We start from the raw sequence: 22,169 nt of genomic DNA, 5'->3' as shown, positions 1-22,169 counted from the left end.
CTGAAAACTTTTCTCTTTTGTTAAACCGCTGTGCCTCTCTCTCTCTTAATCCGTTACTCTGTTTGGTGAAGCGCTGGGATGCTCTAGGGTAACCACGCGCTATACAAAACTGTTTTAATAATAATAATAATAATAATTGCCAGAAAGATTGCATCATTTCCAGCAAGTTGATGTACATTTTCTTTTGTTGTGCTGTCCATAGGCCTTGCACTGTGTACTGAAGGACATGGGCTCCCCATCCTATCAGGGACAGGGATGCGTCCGCTGTCAGCACTATTTGTGGTACAGGTTCTTGGAACAGTCGTCCCTTGCAAAGGTTTTGTGGATTCCACCAATGCAGAGAGTTGTACGCACGACTGGTTACCAACACTAGGTCTTTCAATAGTCCTTGAGCCTAGTTTCACTGCCGTGCTAAGCACTCCTGTAACGGACGCATGTGTAGTCTGGTATGAGGGACTATAAAGATGAAGGAAGACATCATGCCTACGAGTTGCACAAACACTCGAGCAGAGAGCGAGTGTTGGGGCTTGAACTTCTTGATTATCAGCTGCATACTGTTGATTCTTGCAGCGTTTGGGTATGCTTTTGCTGTCAGAGTATTTATTGTTGCTCCCAGGTACTGCTGTACTTGGGATGGCTGAAGGTGAGATTTCTGGTAGTTTAACATGAAGCCTAGGCCGTGCAGTTGATTAATTGTTTTGGACATGTGGCTGGCACACTGCTGGGCTGACTGTGCTTGTATTAGCCAGTTGTCTAGGTACAGGTAGACGTGAATATGTTGTCTTCTTAAGTGTGCAGCCACTGTCGCTAGGCATTTTGTGAACACTCTTGGAGCTGTTGTTACACCAAATGGAAGGACTTTGAACTGGTAATGTTGATTTGATAGCGTGAACCTGAGATACTTCCTGTGAGCTGGATGTATCAGGATATGGAAATATGCGTCTTTGAGATCTAAGGTTGCGAGGAAATCTTCTTGCTGCAACAGTGGTAACACTTGTTGTAGAGTGAGCATATGAAAATGTTCTGATAAGATGTAATGATTTAGGGGTCTGAGGTCCAATATTGGTCTGAGAGACCCGTCCTTTTTGGGGATGAAGAAGTATAGTGAATATACTCCTGTACCTTGATGTTCTAATGGTACTAGTTCTATGGCCCCTTTTTGCAGCATGCTGATTACTTCTTGCTGCAATAAGTTGAGGTGTTCTACAGACATTGGACGGTTTTTTAGAGGTATGTTGGGTGGAGTGGAGGTTAGCTCTAGGCAGTAGCCATTTTGGATAATTTGCCGTACCCATTTGTCTGTAGTGATGTTTTCCCAGACTTGTATGAATTGTTGTAATCGTCCCCCGACCGGTGTTATATGGTCTGGGGGTAGCACTAAGGAGTCACTGTTTAGTATTGGTAGAGGATCTGATGGTGTTGTTCCCTCATCCTCTGCCTTTGTTGGTATTGCCTCGGTATCCACCTCTATTGTTTTTATTATAGGTGGTTTGTGCGTTTCCCTTGTAGCCTATGGTTTGCTGTGATGAGTTGCCTCTTGCCTGTAACTTGAGCGACGAAAGGAGCCTCTATGTTGCTGTGACTGTAGGGCTCCCATAGACTTAGCCGTCTGTGTCTTTTTTCATTTTGTCCAGTATTGTATCTGCGGCTGGACCAAATAAGTAGTCAGGGTTGACTGGCTGGTTTAACAAAGTGGATTGGACTTCGTTTTTAAAACCAGAAATGCGTAGCCACGCATGTCTCCTGATCATAACACTGGTGTTAATAGACCTTGCAGCAGTATCTGCTACATCTAAAGAACATTTAATGGAGGCGTTAGAGATTAGTTTTCCCTCCTGTACTAATTGTTCAGCCTGGTCTTTGTAAGCATCAAAGTGTTTCTAAGGTATCATTGTGTGCCCTGTCAAACCTAGCTAACAGGGCTTGTGTGTTAGATATTCTCCATATGTTAGCTGCCTGTGCGGCTACCCTTTTTCCCGAAGCCTCAAAGATTTTTGATTCTTTGTCGGGAGTTGGAGCTTCCCCAGTAGTTTGAGTTTTTGCATGTTTACGTGCATTTGCTACCACTAAAGAATCTAAAGGCAGTTGTCCCTTAATATATGTAGGGTCTAGTGGCGCTGGCCTGTATTTCCTCTCAATTCTTGGGTTAATGACCCTTGCCCTAGTGGTATCTTTAAATATGTCTCCTGCATGTTTAAGTACCCCTTTCAACATAGGTAGTGTTTTAGCCGTTCTTTCTGATGTGGCAAAAGTGTCAAAGAGGAAATCTTCCTCCACAGGGTCTGCATGCATGTCCACATTGTGATGTAGGGCTGCCCTTTCTATTAATGAATTAAAAACAGCTGTGTCCTCTGTAGGAGAAGGCCTAGCAGGGTATGCAGGTGTATCAGGAACGGGTTGAGAGTCACCAGGATGTACTGGGTCAGCCCATGGTTGAGTAACTGTCTTGGTCAGTGTCTACTGGGTAGTTATATTCCTGATCATATTCCTCATCCACCTCTTCATCTGAGTGTATGGGTGTATATGAGTATTGGCTAGGTCTAGTTGGTTGAATAGGCTCAAATGGAATAGGGGAGGTAGAACAGTCCCTTTTCTTTTTGAGTGGTATAGTGTAAGTCTCTTTCAAAGTCTCTGGTCTTATTTTCCTCTTGTAGAGAGTGAGTATCATAGAGTTTGGGTCAATGTAAAGTTTTGACTGGTCAACTGATTCAGGGTCTGGATGTAGGACTTCCTGTTCAGCAGTTGTGGTTGTTTTAGCCATTGTCCTTTGTTTAGTTTGTTTTGGTTCGATGCTGCTTTTTGGGTTGGTCACCTTTGTTTTCAAGGAAGGTGGGAGGCCAAACTTAATCGGTCCGATGTTTTTTTGTGGCACCGCAGTTTGTTTCTGTAGTGCTTGTGTCTTTGGAGCCAAAAATGTTCCTGTGTCGACCGTTTTCTTCGGTTCGATCATGGCCTTGTGTCCCTGTGTTGATTTCGGAACTGATGGTTTCGGATCGACGCCTTTTGGTGTTGGTTCGATAGCCTTTCTTGGCTCGACTTTCTTGGGCTCGATCGTTTTCTTTAGCGGAGCCAATGGTTTGTCGCCTCTTAGTTTGGGGTCGACAACCTTCTTCGGTTCGAGTCTCTTTTTTGTATTGTCGTCCGTCGACGCCGATGTTTTCGGTTCGACGCCCTTTTGTCTTAGAGTAGATATAGGGCCACTGGTTTTAGGCTTGACGACCCTTGTATTCGATGCAGATGGTTCGATATAGTTCGGCCTGAAGACTGTATTGGCGACGAGTTTCTTTGGTGTCTACTCCGATGAAACGACGTAGTGTGGTCCGAAGACCGTGTAGTCGATAAGTTTCGGTTTAGTTTTGTGTTCCACCATTTTTGGTTTCGATATCACCAATCTCGTTGATCCAATGGCTCTTTGTGAATATTCTTAGCCGGACTGTTTGCGGGGCTATAGAATGTCTTTCGAGATCTTGGCTAAGGCCTTGTGGCGATGCCTCGACCTGAGCCCGTGGAACCATGGAGGTAAAGGTATAGGTCCCCGTACTCACGGTTGGGACCGGTTCATCACTGGAGTCGTCCTCTACGGCTCCCATCCCTTGTTCGTCGTCCCCTACCTCGACGAGGTCTTCTTCCTCTTCGATGCAGTAGTCGGAGTCATGCTCCGATTCTTGATCCGACAGTTGTTCGTATTCTTCGACCTCGACAATATCTTCTTCGTCGCCGAAGATATTGTCTGGTTCTGGCGCTTGTTTCTGCATGATTAGTCTAGCGGCCCGTCGAGTCCGAAGTGTCTTTTTGGATTGAAATTGGGCACAGGCTAGGCAGTCGGATTCATTATGTTCTGGAGATAAACACTTGTTACAAACAGGGTGTTGATCGATATGTGGGTATTTAGAGTTACAACAAGGACATCTTTTAAATGGGCTCCGTTCCATCGACGACTGGTCGCGTGGCGCCAAGAAGGCCCGCGGCCCGATTCGACATCCCAAGTTGATTAAAGTTTGTAAAGAAGCTGTTGGCACCGATTCGAGACAATACCGACGATACCAAAGGCCTTTTGGCCTATATAGAGTATAGTTTTGATTCCGAACTTCGAGTACAGGAAAGTACATCTGAACCCAATGGCGTAAAAAAACAATCTAAGGATGGAGAGGATGCCCATGCGCACTGTAGTCCAGGGGAGGAGCCACCTATCTCGTGATACTTCGAAGACTCTTCAGGACAACAATGTGCAATCATCCGGACCCAACACTAGGCGGCGATGTATGCACAGATATGAATTCAGCTGCCCACATGCCTCGAACCTGATGTCCTCCCGCCGACGTAGGCCTAATAAGGAGTTGGTGACGTCAGCCGGAGTCGCGCGCGATGCCGTGCTCCTGTGACGTCGCCACGCCTGCGTGCTACAAAAGAATTTTCCGAACGTTGCTGACGCAGGGGGATATTCACAAGGTGAGGAATCCACTGGCAGATGTATCTATCAGAAAGCTCCGACGAGGGATACTGTCCTCAAAATTGCAGAGAAGACAGTTCAGGCTTCTAGGGAGCTGCAGAACCACCAACTGTGTTGCTGGGCCTCAGGAAGTCCGTAGGACTACAGGAGCAGCAGACCGGTCAGCTTTGTTGAGGTGCCTGCAGATGCAGGTGAGTGACTCCTTCACTCCAAGGGAGATTTCTTCAGATGTCCTTGATGCCCACAGGCCTTCTGGAGAACCTGGGTTAAGCACAGACAACGACAAGGCAGAAGACTTGAACAGTGAGACCAGAAGCAGGAGTCTTCCTTGATGCAGTTTCAGTTCCAGTCCAAGTTCAAGTGTCCAGACGGTCAAAGAGTGTCTTTGTTTCAGAGGTGAGTCTTATTCCACGACGAATTTGAGGACCCCCCCACAGGGGAGCCCTTAAATATTCAAGGTCTCACCTTCCTTCTGCTTTCGCCAAGCCTCTGCTTCCTGAAGGCGAATCTTCTCTCTGTCAAGAAGAGTGTACCTGGAGAATGCTTTACACATCTGACAAGAGTCAGGAATATGACTTTCAGGTAGAAAGAGTATACAAACTTTGTCAGGATCAGCCTTGACCTTTTTCCTGCCACAGTCTAGACATTTATCAAAAAAAGATGGCCTAGAAGACCTAAACCGTGTAACATGGCGAAAGTGGAAAAAAGTCACCTAACCAAGCAAATGAAGTCATATTTTTAACCCAGGAAATGTGCTTAGAAACCAGAGTTAACAGAGGCACTAAGATCTCACCGGGGGTCGAATACAGGAATCGTCGAAGCTGTGGAGCTATGCGCTAACCCCAGGGGGCACCAGGAAGACATCAAGGAGGGCAGCGGTCAACAGAATGGGGCTGCATTGATTAGCGGGCCGCCCCCGGCAGAGGAAGACAGCAGGAAGGTGGGGGCATTGAAATTAAACGGGCCCCAGGAGCAAAGGTGAGAGCTCCTGCTGTGCCGGTGAGATGTGGCACACTACGACTGCACCCAGCACCTCAAACGTTGCCACACCCAGACAGGAACCATGCCTAATAGATAGCAGGAGCACCGGGGGAATAAGTGAGGAACCTCCGCACCCCTGGACTCGGGGAGGCTCTCTGGGAGCCCAACCCTAAGATGGCAGCCCGTGAGCTGCAGACAGGCCTGAGGAGCTGCACGCTCCAGTGGGGCGGGCGAAGAGTGAGCTGCTGCCCGAAGGGTGATTGGTGGCCGGGAAAGAAGCACACACTGGGCAATGCAGGCGTCTGGGGGGCCCACAGGGCAGCTCCACATACCCCTTAGCACCGGACCTCAACACGGTGGCCACCCAGGAGGAGTAGAACAGCACCAGACACAAAAAGAAGCTCCCACAGAGGCTTTACATAAAAGTCAACCCTACAACGCACTGAAGGGATCTGATATCCTGCAGGACTATACTCCAGGCAGGAGGGACACCCCACCACAGACCAGTTTCGGTCCCCCTGGAAGGTATAGTGCATGCTCTAAGACATCACAAACAATTCCTGCTCTGGCGAAGGTGTTCACAACTCCTCCAGCAGGATTTTCTTCTCAAGGCCAGAGGCTTCAAAGCCTCTACCGCCTTTGAAATGCAAATCCAGCTTCCTCAGACCTGCGGAACGCTACCCCCTGCCCTGAGGCCCATTTGGCACCACAACAGGTAGGATATTAGATAGTCAGAAGGCGTGTCACTTACATGCTAGGCACACCCCTAAGATGGGTCACCTGAAGTGAACAGTCGAAAAAGGGTCAGGATTACGCCCACTCATCACAGGAAGTGGTAATGTAGGGACTATAGACACCCCAGATGTAGGCAGCCCATTGGTTACTTACCTAAACTCCCCTATATTCAATACTTCGGGGTCTCCTGACAGCAGAGAGACAATAGTCTACCTGGGAACAGAAGGAGTACAAAGAAGAGCAGTCACCGTGAGAACAGAGGAACACCACCTAACTTGGCACCAAACCCTGACTGGCGGCTGACACCTCGACAATTGCAAAGACCCAATTCGTTCAAAAGCGGTGCATCCTCCCGAAACCCTTGGAGGTCTGTCCAGCGCTGCAACAACCACTTAGCATATCCCTTGGGGCGGCGGAGCCATCCCCCTGCATCTGCAGACACCGACTGCACTGAACCGCATGAAAGCCCCGGATGTATAATTGGACTTGGCATGAGGGCACCCCTTATCAATGGGGATGCCAATATTTAGGTCATAAATTGTTTACATCAGCGATACTCATCACTTTTGATTTGTGAATTATCATGCTACATCATTGACTACTTTTCTGTGATACATACATAAATTATCCACGTTCATCTGTATAAATTGATGTATATACCATGTGTATGCAGCCCTATGGTGCTACACGACAGCTGCCCTGAGGAAGTCTTCTCAGCAAAGAGCTCTTCAGCATCGTAAAGAAACTCTCCAACCTCAGCGCCAACGCCAACGACATACCACCCTCACAAGAACTGTGTGACTCACTAGCCATCTTCTTCCACCGCAAGATCACCGACATCCACGACAGCTTCAACACGGCGACCGCCCGACTACGCCAGACTCCACCTCCCCTGTGAACACCACCAGCGCCAACCGCCTGACCTCCTGGTCCAACGCCAACGAGACACGCAAGGTCATAAACTCCATCCACTCAGGATCTCCGTCTGACCTGTGCCCACACCACGTATTCAACAAAGCAGACGCAGCCATCGCACCCCAACTAAGGAAGGTCATAAACATCTCCTTCGAAACAGGGACATTCTCGGACACATGGAAGCACGCCGAAATCAACGCCCTCCTAAAGAAGCCCAAAGCAGACCCCAAGGACCTCAAGAACTTCCAGCCCATCTCCCTGCTCCTGTTCCCGGCAAAGGTAATCGAGAAAATCGTCAACATGCAACTGGCCCGCCACCTGGAAGACAATAGCCCTCATCGCTGCCACAGACGACATCAGGCGCCAACTAGACAACGGCGAAACACAACCCTCATCCTCCTGTACCTGCCAGCCGCCTTCGACGCGGTCTGCCATTGCACTCTAAAGACACGCCTCCTAGAATCCGGAATCCAAGAGAAGCTCTAGACTGGGCTCTCAGGCAGAACTCAGAGCGTCCGCCTCCCACCCTTCTGATCCGAAGCCACCAACATCATCTGCGGCGTCCCCCAGGGCTCATCCCTCAGCCCGACGCTGTTTAATTTCTACATGGCCCCCTCGCACAAGTGGATCTCGACATCATCTCCTACGCCGACGACACCCAGCTCATCCTCTCCCTCACTAAGGACCCACACACCGCCAAAACAAACCTCCACGAGGGAATGAAGGCCGTTGCCGACTGGATGAGGAGCAGCCGAATGAAGCTGAACTCCGACAAGACAGAGGTCCTCATCCTCAGACCCACCCCCTCAGCCTGGGACGACTCCTGGTGGCCGACCACACTGGGAACAGCACCAACACCCACCGACCATGCACACAATCTATGATTCATCCTCGACTCCTCCCTCTCCATGGCTAAGCAGGTCAACGCCGTCTCCTCCTCCTGCTGCTACAACACCCTCTGCATGCTCCGCAGGATCTACAAGTGGATCCCGACCTAAACAAGAACGGTGACACAGGCCTATGACTGGACTACGGCAACGCACTCTACACAGGAATCCTAGCCAAACACCTACGACGACTACAAGGCATCCAAAACGCCTCCGCCTGACTGATCGTCAACTTCCCCCGCCGCAGCCACATCACTCACCACCTGAGAGTCCTACACTGGCTCCCCGTCGACAAGAGGATCATCTTCAAGCTCCTCACCCACACACACACAAAGCACTCCACAACGCCGGACCAGCCTACTTGAACATCAGACTCCGCTTCCACACCCTCACCCGCCAGCTCTGCTCCGCCAGCCTCGCCCTCGCCGCTGTCCCCCAGCATCCAACGCACGACCTCCTGCGGCAGATCCTTCTACTACCTCGCCGCCAAGAGCTGGAACACCCTCCTTACCCACATACGGCAGACCCAAGACCTACTCGCCTTCAGAAGACTCCTCAAGACCTAGCTCTTCGAGCAGTAACAGTACCCCCCACCCCCTTTCCTCTATCGCCTTAGGACCCTCACGGGTAAGTAGCACGCTTTACAAGTACTCTGATTGATTGATGAAACACGTGTTGGCTGTGCTGATTCCATCCCAAACAATTGTGGATGAATAGCAACATAGATGGCTTATGAAAATTTCCTATTTGATGTTAAAGCTCCAACAACTATTGTACGGTCAGAAACAAATATATTATACCAATGCCTTACATAAATAGGTTTTTCTTTCTCTTTGAATCAAAAATGACTGTCTTATTTTAAATGTTTGTGAGAACCAGACATTAGTGAAACATTTAATATTGCTTGCTCTGTTTGCCAAGGTTGAGTACAGTAAGCCATTTGTATTCTATCAACTATAGCAAGTGCTTGCTGTTTAATTAGAAACCAAGGAGAAAAATACCTCACCTGTTTGAAGTGCTACTTCCATTGCTAGAGTTTATTTTTGGAGTGACACCGGCAGCTTTGGCCATTATTTTCATAGCATTTTGCGTTTTCTCCTTTATTTTATCTGCTAAAACAAAAAGCAATCTCTTTAGAACAATATTTTGGAAAGATTATACTAGCAATATACAATTTGGTATACAAAAAAGAGGAATGCAGAAAAACGGCTGACCTGTATAATTTATTTTCCTGCATTATTTTCTAGAAATGTTTATAAGAATGTTTACAGTTCTTCTTTAACAAAAAAAGTAAATGTATTTCAATTACAACTGGTGTCACACATATCAACGTAGAAACATTTGCACTTTGCCAGCCTCAAGTGTTTTCAAACAAAACCTTAGACTGTTATAGTGACCTTAAATTCTTACAATGCTGCTTTGACATTTCCCAAAAGAGGACCATGAAAATTATCTTCCTTTACATACATAACTAGATTTGATATGAAATTGTTAAATTGGATATTATAGACTTATGTACAGCTACTTTCTGCCAACAAGCTTTTCCTACAACAGCGGTTTTCAACTTCTACGCTCCCAAACGCCACCTCCGCTCGACCAGTCACGCCCTCGCCGCCGTCCCCCGCATCCGCAGAGCGACAACAGGAGGAAGGTCCTTCTCCCACCTGGCCGCCAAGACTTGGAACTCCCTCCCTCCCTCCCGACCTACGCCTGACCCAAGACCACCTCTCCTTCAGGAAGAAGCTCAAGACCTGGCGGTTCGAGCAGTAGCGGACCCCCCCCCCCCCCCACCCCCTTCCCCCCAAGCGCCTTGAGACCCTCCGGGTAAGTAGTGCGCGATATAAATGCCTATGATTGATTGATTTCATATTTGGTAATACAAAGATTTAACTATTTTTGTTAGGTCAAGCAAAAATTTACTTAGCACTCACAAATGCAAATGTTTGACCTCTTTCAAAGGGCCACAAGGCACACAGGGGATATTGGGCCCCACCGTTGGGGTTGAGGTATTTTACTCCTCATGCGCCGGGCCCGACTTACTATAAATTCTGAGTAACTGGGCCAAGTACCCCTTCAGCATTGGACTCCGGGTATGCGTGGTTCAAACAGACCTAGGTTCCCTCGAGTGGGGTTAGGGCAGGGGAAAGTCACAGTGTGGATACAAGATAGTGAACACAGGCTCACAAGTCAAAATGCACGCAGTTGCAAATTTCATTAGGGTAAGGAGCACTGAACACGTTGCATTCCTATATAGCTGCCTCTGGGTGGCATTTCAATTTCTCAGCATGGCAGGTGACTTAGTCACGCCTTCCTTGAAGGCAGGCTATTTAGTCATGCCAGATGCACTCCTGCAGTGGATTTCACATCGGTAAGGATCTGTGTTCATCTGAGGTCCATTCGCTGCAACAAGGGGTGCTACAGGGATCTGCATTGAGCCCCACCTTATTCAATCTCTATATCCACCCCTAGCATATGTCTTTGAGCGTTACGACTTTAACATTGTGTCATATGCCAACGACATGCAGCCTAATATTACCCTGTCCCAGAATGAAGGAGACACTGCCCCTCGGTTAAGATCCTCTCTGTCTGAACAGGCTGAGTGGATAAACCGTAGCTGCCTGAAACTAAATGCAGAAAAAAATGAGGTTCTTGTCCTAAGGAAGCAACCATCTGTCTGGTCCACTGCTTGGTGGCCGCTACCAGACCCCAAGCTTAAATTAAAAATGCCAGAATTTGGTTTGATGCTAGTTTGTTATTTGATAGTCAGATATCCAGCCTTGAGGGGAAATGTTTTGGAATTTAAAAAACTTTGAAGAAAATCCTGGGTTTGCTTTCAGATGCATCCAGAAAGGCAGCAGTCCAGGCTTTGGTAATATCCAGATTGGACTATTGCAATGTGCTGTATCTAGGAGCCTCACAATTCAGATTGAGGTTTTGGAGGGTGCAAAATGAGGCAGCGTGCCTACAGCTCAACCTCCCGAGTCAATCGCCTACAAAGCCATCTTTTGTCACATTACACTGCTGCCTTTAAGCTAGCGAGTGTCTTTCAAAGCGATGTGCTTCTGGGATCTCGAATGGGAAAGAACCTCCGAATTTGCGCTCTATTGTGAAGACTTATATACCTGGCAGAAGCCTGAGGTCTGTGGGAGTCGCTCTAGCCGTGATCTCAAAGGGTGAAAAGAGCATGCATGGGAAGATGCTCTTTTAGCCTCCAAAATATGGAAAACAATGTTGCTAGGACTTCGACATGACAGTTCTGGACTAGCCCTTAGAAAGAAACTTAAAATCTGCCTATTTAGACAAACCTATAGGTCATTTTGAGCATGATGAAAAGGTTCTGTATCTGTGAGTGAAGTTTTAGAGCGAGGACACTTCGGCTTAAGTTACCATGCACTTTATAAATAATTTATTAATTATTATTATGCAACAGCAACTCTATGTCGTCAAATATTCACTTTTATGAAAAAGTAGTATTTTATTGTCTAATGCTATCTACACAAAAAAAATATGGTATTCACAAAACAAAACAAAAATCTGACAATACCTCCTCCACTGGGCACAGTAATCCTCAAACCAGCCTTTCCCGCACTGGGGGATACAGAGTCTCACTCGCGGTTGCACTCCTGAAGCAACCAGAGGCTGCCTGTGGCTCCTCCAATGTGTTAAGTGTTCTGTGTCTCCAGGTGGGGAGTAGCTGTGAAGATCCTACCATGGGAAACCCACCTGGCTGATGATGTGCAGGTGCTCCCACAACGTCCTCACTTCTCTTGCAGTGGGAGAGCCAAGGAGGGTGAATCGGTTGCAGCCCTTGGTGCTCCAAATGACCCCCTATTCCCCGACATACGGGGTCAAAGCAACTCACAGTTCACAGGCTCCTGTCTGATATGCCATGTGTCACAGTTAGGCCTGGAGTGAAACACTGCCATTTTACATGTACACAAGTCTTTCCTAAAATTGCCTGCACTTTTACACGATGACTTCTCACACACATTTGCATCTGTGACAGACTAGATTAGTTTCTTGGAAACGATACTTACTCACAGAATAAACTTAGCAAGAACACGATCATGCCAACTTGATACCATGTACAAGGTTTATACATACGTTATGCAAATATGATAATTATTTTTGTACATATGACGACATAGCTATCTATAACACAAAAAATGGCAGCCTGATCAAGATCTCGACCCAAGGCAAGGATGTTTATTTTTATTAATAAACATCAGTTTCTGGGTGTTGGGAGAGGAACGCTTTGCTGTCAGAGGTCTCTACATGCGGATGCTTCAGCTCGGCAGCCTGCTGATATCTCTCTGAGCGGTGTCCAGCTCATCACCACAACGGGGCACCTACACTCTTTCCCTTCAGGTAATGGGGGTTGGATTACCCAATATGGGGATTCTTGGCAGAACGCATACATAAGCCCTAGACACTTAGGTTAGGGGGTGCATAGTAGGATAATTCCAGATTTCTATTTTATTTTATATGCTTGCATATATACATTGTTATAGCATGATGGTGGAACTTTTCATTCTGTTCACTGTCCTAGTCCAGCTAATAACTCATCTGCTTCAATCTATTGATGATTGCAGTACATATATTTGATACAAGAATCATGTTTGTTCAATAAATCTTGAAAATCCCCACTGTGTATTCCTTGCATATCTCTCTGACATGAGAGCACGAGTGACTGAGTAAAAGGGTTCTAAATCTGTTGCCACGATTCCTGGGGTATCTGGGTTGTCATGTTCAATGGTTGCCAGAACCATATGCCACGCGCCTAGGATTAGGGGGGTTGATGTTGGGACTGTGAGCTAGCTGGCCTATTGGACAACATATCCGGAGGAGATGCAGGGAATCAGTCTGGCAACACACCAACGGTGTGCTGTCCACAAATATGCAGTTCCTACTATAGGGTGGAAATTAAACGACATGGCGCCACTAACGTTGGTTGGTTGTTTTTATTGATCAGTTGAGTAGTTCTATCAAGCCTTCTCAGAGTCCCCTACATACCTCGTAACTGGAGACATCTGTGGAGGTAGGGAACATCTTCCTCAGCTGACTAGGTAACTCCTATGTATTGGCTGTAAGCTGCTCAAGCTTAAGCTTTTAAAGGATCTAATTCCTACTGCGTTTACTCACTCTGTAATTCATTTTTTATTATGTCCGGAGACTATGATGACCAGGCATTAAGCACTGCAGAGAACTGCAGACATGCGGTTACTCTGAAAACGATTACAGCATGGTCTCACATCCAGGGGTGGAGATTGTAGGAGGCTGGCTCAGTATAGGGTGTACACCAATTGGTGATACACCCTGCACTGAGTCCAGACAACCCTTTGTGATAGTGAAAGTTGTCTCTAATAAGCAAAGCTCTCAAGGGGTAGCTGTGGAGAACAGCTAAGGCTTATCCAGGAGGGTGTAAAGCGGGTGCAATTACCACAATAGTTAGAAAGTGATGTTCACACAGGAAAGAACCACACAAGTGTTGGAAAAATAATGTGGCATTTATCGTAGCACCAACACTAAACTACTTTGGTATATATCCTACTCGGAGATATGAATACACAACAAATATACCATAAAAACTGGTGAAGAAGCACATAAAACACTTGGGCCCTATTGGGGGCCGCAAACCATTAACTAAAAGAAAAAAATGGAATGCCAAAAGTGTACCTAATCAAGACTACCACCCAAGGGTCTTTAGGACAGGGAAAGCCCGGAACCACCAAAGATAAGTTGCCAGGATTCCCTAGGCGCCTGTATGTAGAGGTGATACTCAGGGTCAGTGTCCATATGATAACATGGGGAAGTAAGTTCAGTTCAAATAACTTTATTCGATTCTTTAGAATCATAAAAGTTTACATATATACATAATAAAAACCAGTTAAAAGTATTAAGTTTCCACATGTTCCCTTCCATAAATCTTGGTGTACCAGTAAATATTTAATCAACTTCATCATACCCCTCCCCCACATAATTTATACAATTGACTAGTTCTAAATGATACCTACAAAGATTTAGATTCCTTTTCACAATTCATAACTTTTTCTGATTGAGAGTGCGACTCTAATAAAACTAAGCACTGCACTTAAGATTGCAGCTGTAATCAATGACCTCACGTAGTCAAAGCCCTCCTGATAGGAACAGGGACTAATAGCTTTCAGTATAGGCGTAATAAAGCATGCTCTTGGGTCTACATAGAGTGAGCAAAACAGCATAAAGTGCATTGTGCTCTGTCTGGCCAGATTGTCACAAGGACAAGGGGCTAGTCTCTCACACTAGCCAGCCTGTTTAGGATAGGCCACTAAAAAGTGCAAAGTGCCCAACCAAATTCTAGTCAACAACCAAAAGTGATTGTGCAAGTAAGGTAAAAGAGAGTAAATTGCTGATGTCTTCAGATCCCACCATCTAACATTCCCCGGTCATGATTAGGTATACTTAATTCAATACGGTATGCATCTTTAATAATCATTTTCATGTTAGGTTGGATGGTATCTGGATTGTTTTAATATTCGTCTAGGTCAACTTTATAGAAGGTATCCTTAACATAACGTAGCCAAGGAAGTGACATTGTATTATCCAAGTTCATTCAGTCCTTGAGGAGACTCCTACAGAAAGTCCTATCTTCTGAGGACCAGATTTTCACCTATAAGATCAGTGGTGAGATATTTATACTATCTTTCACATATGCCAGGCCCACCTCGGAATTACAAAATAATGTTGAAGAGCTACTAGGGATTAATAATAATCTTTTTAAAAATGTATTCTCTAAAACCTGAATCTGGTAACTCTCATGGTAACTCCATACTCTGGCCCCATAAGTAACCACTGATAAACATTTTGACTTGTATAGAGTTATCATTTCAGCTACCGGCTTGTGTCACAATTTAAAAGCGAAGCAAAACAGCCCCTCTATAGTTCTACTGGTCTGTTGGGCCCCTGTCAAGACCAGGTCATCCAACTGCAGTTTATTATTAAAAACATTACCTAAATAAGTAAAATTGGGCACCTCCACAATAGTCTTTTTTTTACAGTGAATTTCCTAGTTTTGTTTTTTTCGGACTGCAGACCATGACAAAGGATTTACTAAAATGTACTTTCAGATACAATGCTAGCATAAAATCAGTGAAGGGGTCAGGGCTTTTTGTAGGCTGTTAGTCATTAGAGTCAGTAAAACGGTATCATCAGCATATGATAACAGTGGGGACCTTTGTACCATCTATTCTTGAAAAATCCAGTTTAATCAGGAACGATTCAAGGCCATTAGTATATACAAGAAATAAAATGGGGCCAGGATGCAACCCTGACGGACCCCCTCCGTAGAGGCAATGGGCCGAGTCTTCTCCCCTCCTGGGCCAAAGCGAACAGCTAAGGTGGTGGATTCATGCAACCTGCGTAGCAGGGTGATGAGGGGTTCTTCAAACCCCATTTCCCCCATCAAGGTCCATAGCTTTCCCCTACTCACAGTGTGAAAAGCTCTGGACAAGTCCATGAATGCCAGGTGAATCGAAAACCCCCTGGCCTTCATGTACTTGCCCATAATCAGGGACAGGTTAAGACACTGCTCGTTTGTTCACAATCCCTTTCTAAAACCGTATTGGGTATCAGCCATTAGACCTGATGCAGTAGCCCATGATTCCAATCTGGCTAACATCACCCTCCGTATGACTTTACACGTAGAATCTATCAGGGGAATTGGCCTGAAGCAGGTGGGGTCGTTCCTATTACCTTTTTAAACAAGCACTGGCGTTGCCAATAGGTCTCGCAGTAGGAAAGTTGGAGCTATTACAATTGCAATTAACAATGCCTTTTATTTTTGTTTTCATTTTAAAAACATAAAGGGCTTTGTCATTTACAAAACCAATAGCTCCAACTTTCCTACTGCGAGACCTATTGTGCACTGCACAGTGTGGGTGAAAGTGGCACTGCGTGTGTGTGAGAGGCTGTGGGTGAGTGGCGTTGCGTGGGTGAGAGTGGCGTTGCGTGGGTGAGAGTGGCGTTGCGTGGGTGAGAGTGGCGTTGCGTGGGTGAGAGTGGCGTTGCGTGGGTGAGAGTGGCGTTGCGTGGGTGAGAGTGGCGTTGCGTGGGTGAGAGTGGCGTTGCGTGGGTGAGAGTGGCGTTGCGTGGGTGAGAGTGGCACTGCGTGGGTGTGAGTGGCACTGCGTGGGTGTGAGTGGCGCTGCGTGGGTGTGAGTGGCGCTGCGTGGGTGTGAGTGGCGCTGCGTGGGTGTGAGTGGCGTTGCGTGGGTGAGCGGCGTTGCGTGGGTGAGCGGCGTTGCGTGGGTGAGCGGCGTTGCGTGGGTGAGCGGCGTTGCGTGGGTGAGCGGCGTTGCGTGGGTGAGCGGCGTTGCGTGGGTGAGCGGCGTTGCGTGGGTGAGCGGCGTTGCGTGGGTGAGCGGCGCTGCGTGGGTGAGCGGCGTTGCGTGGGTGAGTGGCGTTGCGTGGATGAGTGGCGTTGCGTGGATGAGTGGCGTTGCGTGGATGAGTGGCGTTGCGTGGATGAGTGGCGTTGCGTGGATGAGTGGCGTTGCGTGGATGAGTGGCGTTGCGTGGATGAGTGGCGTTGCGTGGATGAGTGGCGTTGCGTGGATGAGTGGCGTTGCGTGGATGAGTGGCGTTGCGTGGATGAGTGGCGTTGCGTGGATGAGTGGCGTTGCGTGGATGAGTGGCGTTGCGTGGATGAGTGGCGTTGCGTGGATGAGTGGCGTTGCGTGGATGAGTGGCGTTGCGTGGATGAGGGGTTGCGTGGATGAGTGGGGTTGCGTGGATGAGTGGGGTTGCGTGGATGAGTGGGGTTGCGTGGATGAGTGGCGTTGCGTGGATGAGTGGGGTTGCGTGGGTGAGTGGTGTTGCGTGGGTGAGTGGCGTTGCTTGGGTGAGTGGCGTTGCTTGGGTGAGTGGCGTTGCTTGGGTGAGTGGCGTTGCTTGGGTGAGTGGCGTTGCTTGGGTGAGTGGCGTTGCTTGGGTGAGTATGGCATTGCGTGGGTGATAGTGGGCTTGCGTGAGTGGCATCGCGTGTCTGAAAGTTGTGCTGTGTGGGTGAAAGTGGCACTGCGTGGGCGTGAGTGGCTTTGCGTGGGTGAGTGTGGTGTTGCATGGATGATAGTGGGCTTGCGTGGGTGTGAGTGGCGTTGCGTGTCTGTAAGTGTTGCTGTGTGGGTGAAAGTGTCACAGAGCCTTTGATGTGGCCTGGCGCAGGAGAAATGCTGCTGCTGCTAATTAAATATAAAAAGTGTTTAGGGACTCACGGCTGCCGAGAGTAACAAGGCAGTGCTGGGAGGGGGGCTGCACACCAACTGAAGTGCTCTGGTTGCACGGCCTGCGGCCGGCCGTGTGAAGTGATAAGCCTTTGAAGTACACAGGCATGCTGTGACGGAGGTGTGAGAGGTCTGGCAGGGAACAGATGGCCTGGCTGGGAAGCAGGGGCAGGGCAGCGCTGGGGAAGCCTGTGGGAGGGTGATTGATGCCTTTGATGTGGGGAGGGAGGAGAGCCTTTTGCGAGCCTGCAGGAGAAATGCTGCCGATGCGCGTGCATGTTTAATCACGTGATTCACGTGAACTTAAAGAAAACCGCGGCTGAAAGCCTGTGGTTTGAAGAGGATTTTGCCGACTTGAATTCTCCCCATTTCCCATTCCTGTGGAATGGTAAAGGCGAGACCTAAAAATTTGTACTACCACCGCTTCCTTCCATGAAGATGGGATGGAGCCGACTATTACCGCCTTAAAAACATTAAGCAACAGGGGCGCCATAAGTGGAGATTGCTTTTAGGCAAATCTAAGGGAACTCCATCTGGACCTGGTGCTTTTAGAGATTTGCCCTTAATTATTGCATCTTCGACCTCACTCAAGGATAGTGTTACGCTCAGTTCATATGTCATTTGTGGATTAATAACTGTCTTATCCCTTTGCTCTTCTATTGATATGCCCCGTGGACTAAATATTTTTTAAAATGAGCTTCCCAAGCTTCATCTGTTATGGTCGAGTCAATGCTCCTGGCATCATTAGAGAAGATCAGGCGATTTATAATCTCCCATAAACTCTTCGAGTCCTTGAGTGCGGTGGCTCTCTCTAGATCCTCCCAGGCTGTTCTTAAATAATTTTTCCTGCAATTAATAGCTTTTTTCTTGCCATTAATAGCTTTTTATAAGTGTCTCGCTATCTTTATCAGAGCCATATTCTGAGGAGTCACTTGCAGGGCTTCCTCAAGTTTTCTTTGCGCCCTTGAGCTCTCTGCATTAAACCACCTAATTTCAGGTGAGTCCCGTTTTCTAACTGGCTTATTTAATTTTTTGGGCCACATCTACACAGATTGATTCAAAAGACTGAATGACTATGTCTGGGGGGAATTAAAGGTTAGGAAAGTCATATATTTACTTTGGATTTCTTTAAGAATGGCCTCTTCAAATTGCTTTGAGTCTATTAAATTCCATTTGAGCCTTACCCCTTGGTTGTGGTTATACTTTAACGGGTGCTCATCTCCCCGAGCTTTCTGTGGTGTGACATACATAGAACGAATAAGGGGAGTATGGTCTCTGACGGGATGTGGTTCAACAGGGAAACTGTCTACAAGCCAGGTGTATTTGCTAGTAATTAACAAAGTCAATTGTACTCACACTACCTCCCCCCTGTTTGGTTGGAAGCTAGACTGAAAGATTACTATCCAAAGAGTTCAACATACAAAGATCGTTTACCAAAATAATAGTGTTCAATGCATCTCCAGTGGTGTACGATTAAAATGCGGCACTGGTCTATTTTCCATGTCAACTACACCACATACTTTGTGTGAGCTATATTGGCAAGTGATACAGTTAAAACCCCCCGCCCAGATTATACACAGGGGTTGGAATTTTGCAGCCACATTATCAATCTCCTCTTTAAGTATATTATTAATTGGATTTAAAATATAATAGTACCAATTCATTAATAAAATTATAGTATTGGTTAAATTAAAAATTAAAATAATTGGTATCAATGGGAATTTATTATACTCTCCATCGAATCATACTTAAGCTAAATGAAAGTCACTAAACCTCCCTTAGCTCTCCCGGCAGCTGATGGAATTGCATGAGTATTTGATGAGCAATATCCATCGATAGTAACATCAACCCGGCTCCAAGTTTCCTGAAGACAGATAATGTCAGATGTCTTCACATATTGCAACCAAGCCTCATCTGTTAGTTTTGAAGAAACACACACAATATTCCATGATGTAAACCTAAAAGGCTGTGTATTAGAATTCTGAGCTCTTAGGAACCTCATAAACACTATCAGTATCATTAAGGGCCTCTTCGGCGTTATCAATGACAATTGTAACATCCATATCAACTTTTGGGTCGAACCCGTAGCACAAGTTACTACTTGTGTAACGATATATCCGTAAGAGACATTAGTTAGTGATAGATTCCTTACCTTAGAATATCCCCAGGCGTCAGACTGGATCCGGAAACTTTTGCGTAGCAGTACCCTTGCGCGTCGGTAGGCGTCGTCTGCGGCTCCGCGTCCGTCGTCGGCGCCGTGATGACGTCGTCAGAGTACTTAGACGCCGCCTCCGCGTGTTGACGTCAGTTCTTAGACACAACTTTTCCGCGCCAGAAGCGCAGAGCCATGCCAAAAACCAACACTGGTGCCATGAAACTAGGGCCCTGAAAGGGGATGACCTTAACCCTAGATATTGGTTCGCAGAACGGGGAGGATGGGTGGGTCGGTAAGGAATCTATCACTAACTAATGTCTCTTAAAGATATATATTTACACAAGTAGTAACTTGTGCATCTGAAAGAGACACGTTAGTGATAGATTCCTTACCTTAGAATAGATACCCCAGCAATACCAACCCCGTGGTGGTGGGTCTGCGAACCAAAATTCACACCAGAAAGTCCTGGAGGACGGAACGGCCAAAGTAGCCATCCCTCCGGACTTGACTGTCCAGGCAATAATGTCACGCAAACGTGTGCAGCGAGGCCCACGTAGCCGCCTGGCAAATGTCCTGCAAGGGCACACGTCGGCCCAAGGCAGTTGTAGTGGCTGTGGCTCGAGTGGAATGAGCCCTCAGCCCAACAGGGGGTTCCTTCGTAGCCAAGGAGTAACACACCTGGATGAACAAGATGATCCACCGGGAGATGGTCCGCTTGTGCACCGCTTTCCCTTTCTTAGCGCCCGCGTATCCAACAAAGAGTTGATCATCCACCCGGAACTGTTGTGTGCGATTCAAATAAAATGAGAGCGCACGTTTTGGGTCCAGACGATGGAGCCTCTCTTCCTCTCTTGAGGGGTGCGGAGGCGGAAAGAAGGTGGGCAAGGTGATGGATTGCCCAATGTGGAAGGCCGTGACTACCTTGGGTAGGAAGGAGGGCCTCGTTCGTTACACAACCGAGTCCGGATGGACTGAAAGGAAAGGAGGCTTACAAGATAGAGCCTGGAGGTCACTCACTCTCCTGGCAGAGGTGATGGCTACCAGGAAGGCAGTCTTCAAAGAGAGAAGGTGAAGAGGACCGTTGTGAAGTGGCTCAAAGGGAGCGCATATCAGAAACGTAAGAACCAGGTTCAAGTCCCACTGAGGCATCACGAAGGGAACAGGAGGGAACGTATGAGTGATGCCCTTCAGGAATCGATTAACGATAGGTGACTTGAACAAAGAAGGTTGATCAGGCAGCCTCAGAAAGGCTGAAAGAGCTGAGAGATAGCCCTTGACAGTGCCCAGATCAGAGCCCTGCTGGGCAAGAGAGAGAAGAAAGAGGAGAACCTCAGAAAGAGGGGCATTAAGGGGATCCACAGCCTTTGCTGTGCACCATGCCACAAATCTATTCCACCTGCAGGCGTATACCGACTTTGTGGAGGGACGCCTGGCTGCCAGAATGATGTTACAGACTTCAGGAGGCAAGTCAAATGGCCTCAACTGTCGCCGCTCAATCTCCAAGCATGGAGGTGGAGACTGGACAGGTTCGGGTGGAGGACCGTCCCCTGCTACTGCGACAGAAGGTCCTCCTGAAGAGGCAGACGAACCGGGGGATCGACTGACATACTGAGTAGCTCGGGATACCAGTACCTTCGTGCCCAGTCCGGAGCTACAAGGATGACTTGTGCCCGGTCGCGCTTGATCTTCTTCAGCACTCTGGGCAGAAGTGGTATAGACGGAAAGGCGTACAACAGACCGCAACTCCACTCGTGACGAAAAGCGTCTCCGAGCGAGTGCAACCTTGGAAATTCCAACACGCAGAACTGATGACATTGCGCGTTCTCTTCGGTGGTGAATAGATCTAACCAAGGCTCTCCCCACTGCTGAAAGAGACCTTGCGCCACGTCCGAGTTCAGACGCCATTCGTGATCCATCGAGCACCGTCGGCTGAGTTTGTCCGCCCTGGCGTTCAGAGAACCTGCCAGGTGTTGAACGATCAGAGTCACGCCCTGATGTTCCAGCCATTGCCAGAGGCGCAGAGCCTCCTGGCAGAGGGTCCACGACCCCATCCCGCCCTGTTTGTTGCAGTACCACATGGAGGTGGTGTTGTCCGTGAACACCTGCACTACACTCCCTCGGACAGACGGGAGGAATGCCTTCAGTGCCAGACGAATCGCCGCAGCTCCAAAAGGTTGATATGGAGCCGAGACTCCGCCGGAGACCAGAGGCCTCTGATCTCCGCCTCTCCCATGTGGCCTCCCCAGCCCTGGAGGGACGCGTCCGTCACAACTACGTGCTCCGGTTGGGGAAGAGAGAGGGATCTGCCGTTGATCCAATCGCGGTCCATGAGCCACCACTGCAGCGGTCTCGCAGTGCCCTCCGAGATCAGGACATGGTCGGACAGGTTGCCCTGATGCTGGGCCCACTGAAACATCAGGTCCCACTGCAGAGCCCGCATCCGCCACCGAGCGTGATGCACCAGAAGGATGCAGGAGGACATCAGCCCCAGAAGCCGCGGCGTCAACCTGACCGAAACCCGGGATAAAGGCCGGAAGATTGGAATCAGAGGCTGTATATCCCGAACCCGCTGTTCGGGCGGGTAAACCCGAAACTGCGCCGAGTCGAGAACCGCTCCGATGAAAAGGAGCTTCTGAGAGGGACCCAGGTGTGACTTCGGCACATTGATGGAGAACCCCAGCTGGTGCAGGAGATCCGCCGTAGTCTGGAGGTGGTTGACGACTGTCTGGGGCGAGCCCGCCTTCAACATCCAGTCGTCGAGGTAGGGGAAGACTGAGACCCCCAAC

At 48.0% G+C, this 22,169-nt stretch overlaps 1 protein-coding gene across 2 annotated transcripts in view; it reads right to left on the bottom strand.

The window, feature by feature from the left end:
* Positions 1-22,169, bottom strand: part of THOC2 (THO complex subunit 2) — a 1,289,207-nt gene that overhangs the window by 337,245 nt on the left and 929,793 nt on the right. The window contains exon 29 of one of the 2 annotated variants that reach the window (XM_086918507.1): positions 8,975-9,080. In XM_086918507.1, coding sequence (XP_086774633.1) covers positions 8,975-9,080 — 106 coding nt within the window. The remainder of the gene's footprint in view (positions 1-8,974; positions 9,081-22,169) is intronic. The other variant, XM_086918508.1, reaches the window with a different exon arrangement.

Source organism: Lissotriton vulgaris, chromosome 4_1, assembly GCF_964263255.1.
Source record: "Lissotriton vulgaris chromosome 4_1, aLisVul1.2, whole genome shotgun sequence".
NCBI lineage: Eukaryota > Metazoa > Chordata > Amphibia > Caudata > Salamandridae > Lissotriton > Lissotriton vulgaris.
Note: the sequence above shows the minus strand (reverse complement) of the source record. Positions and strands in the feature narration are given on the sequence as shown.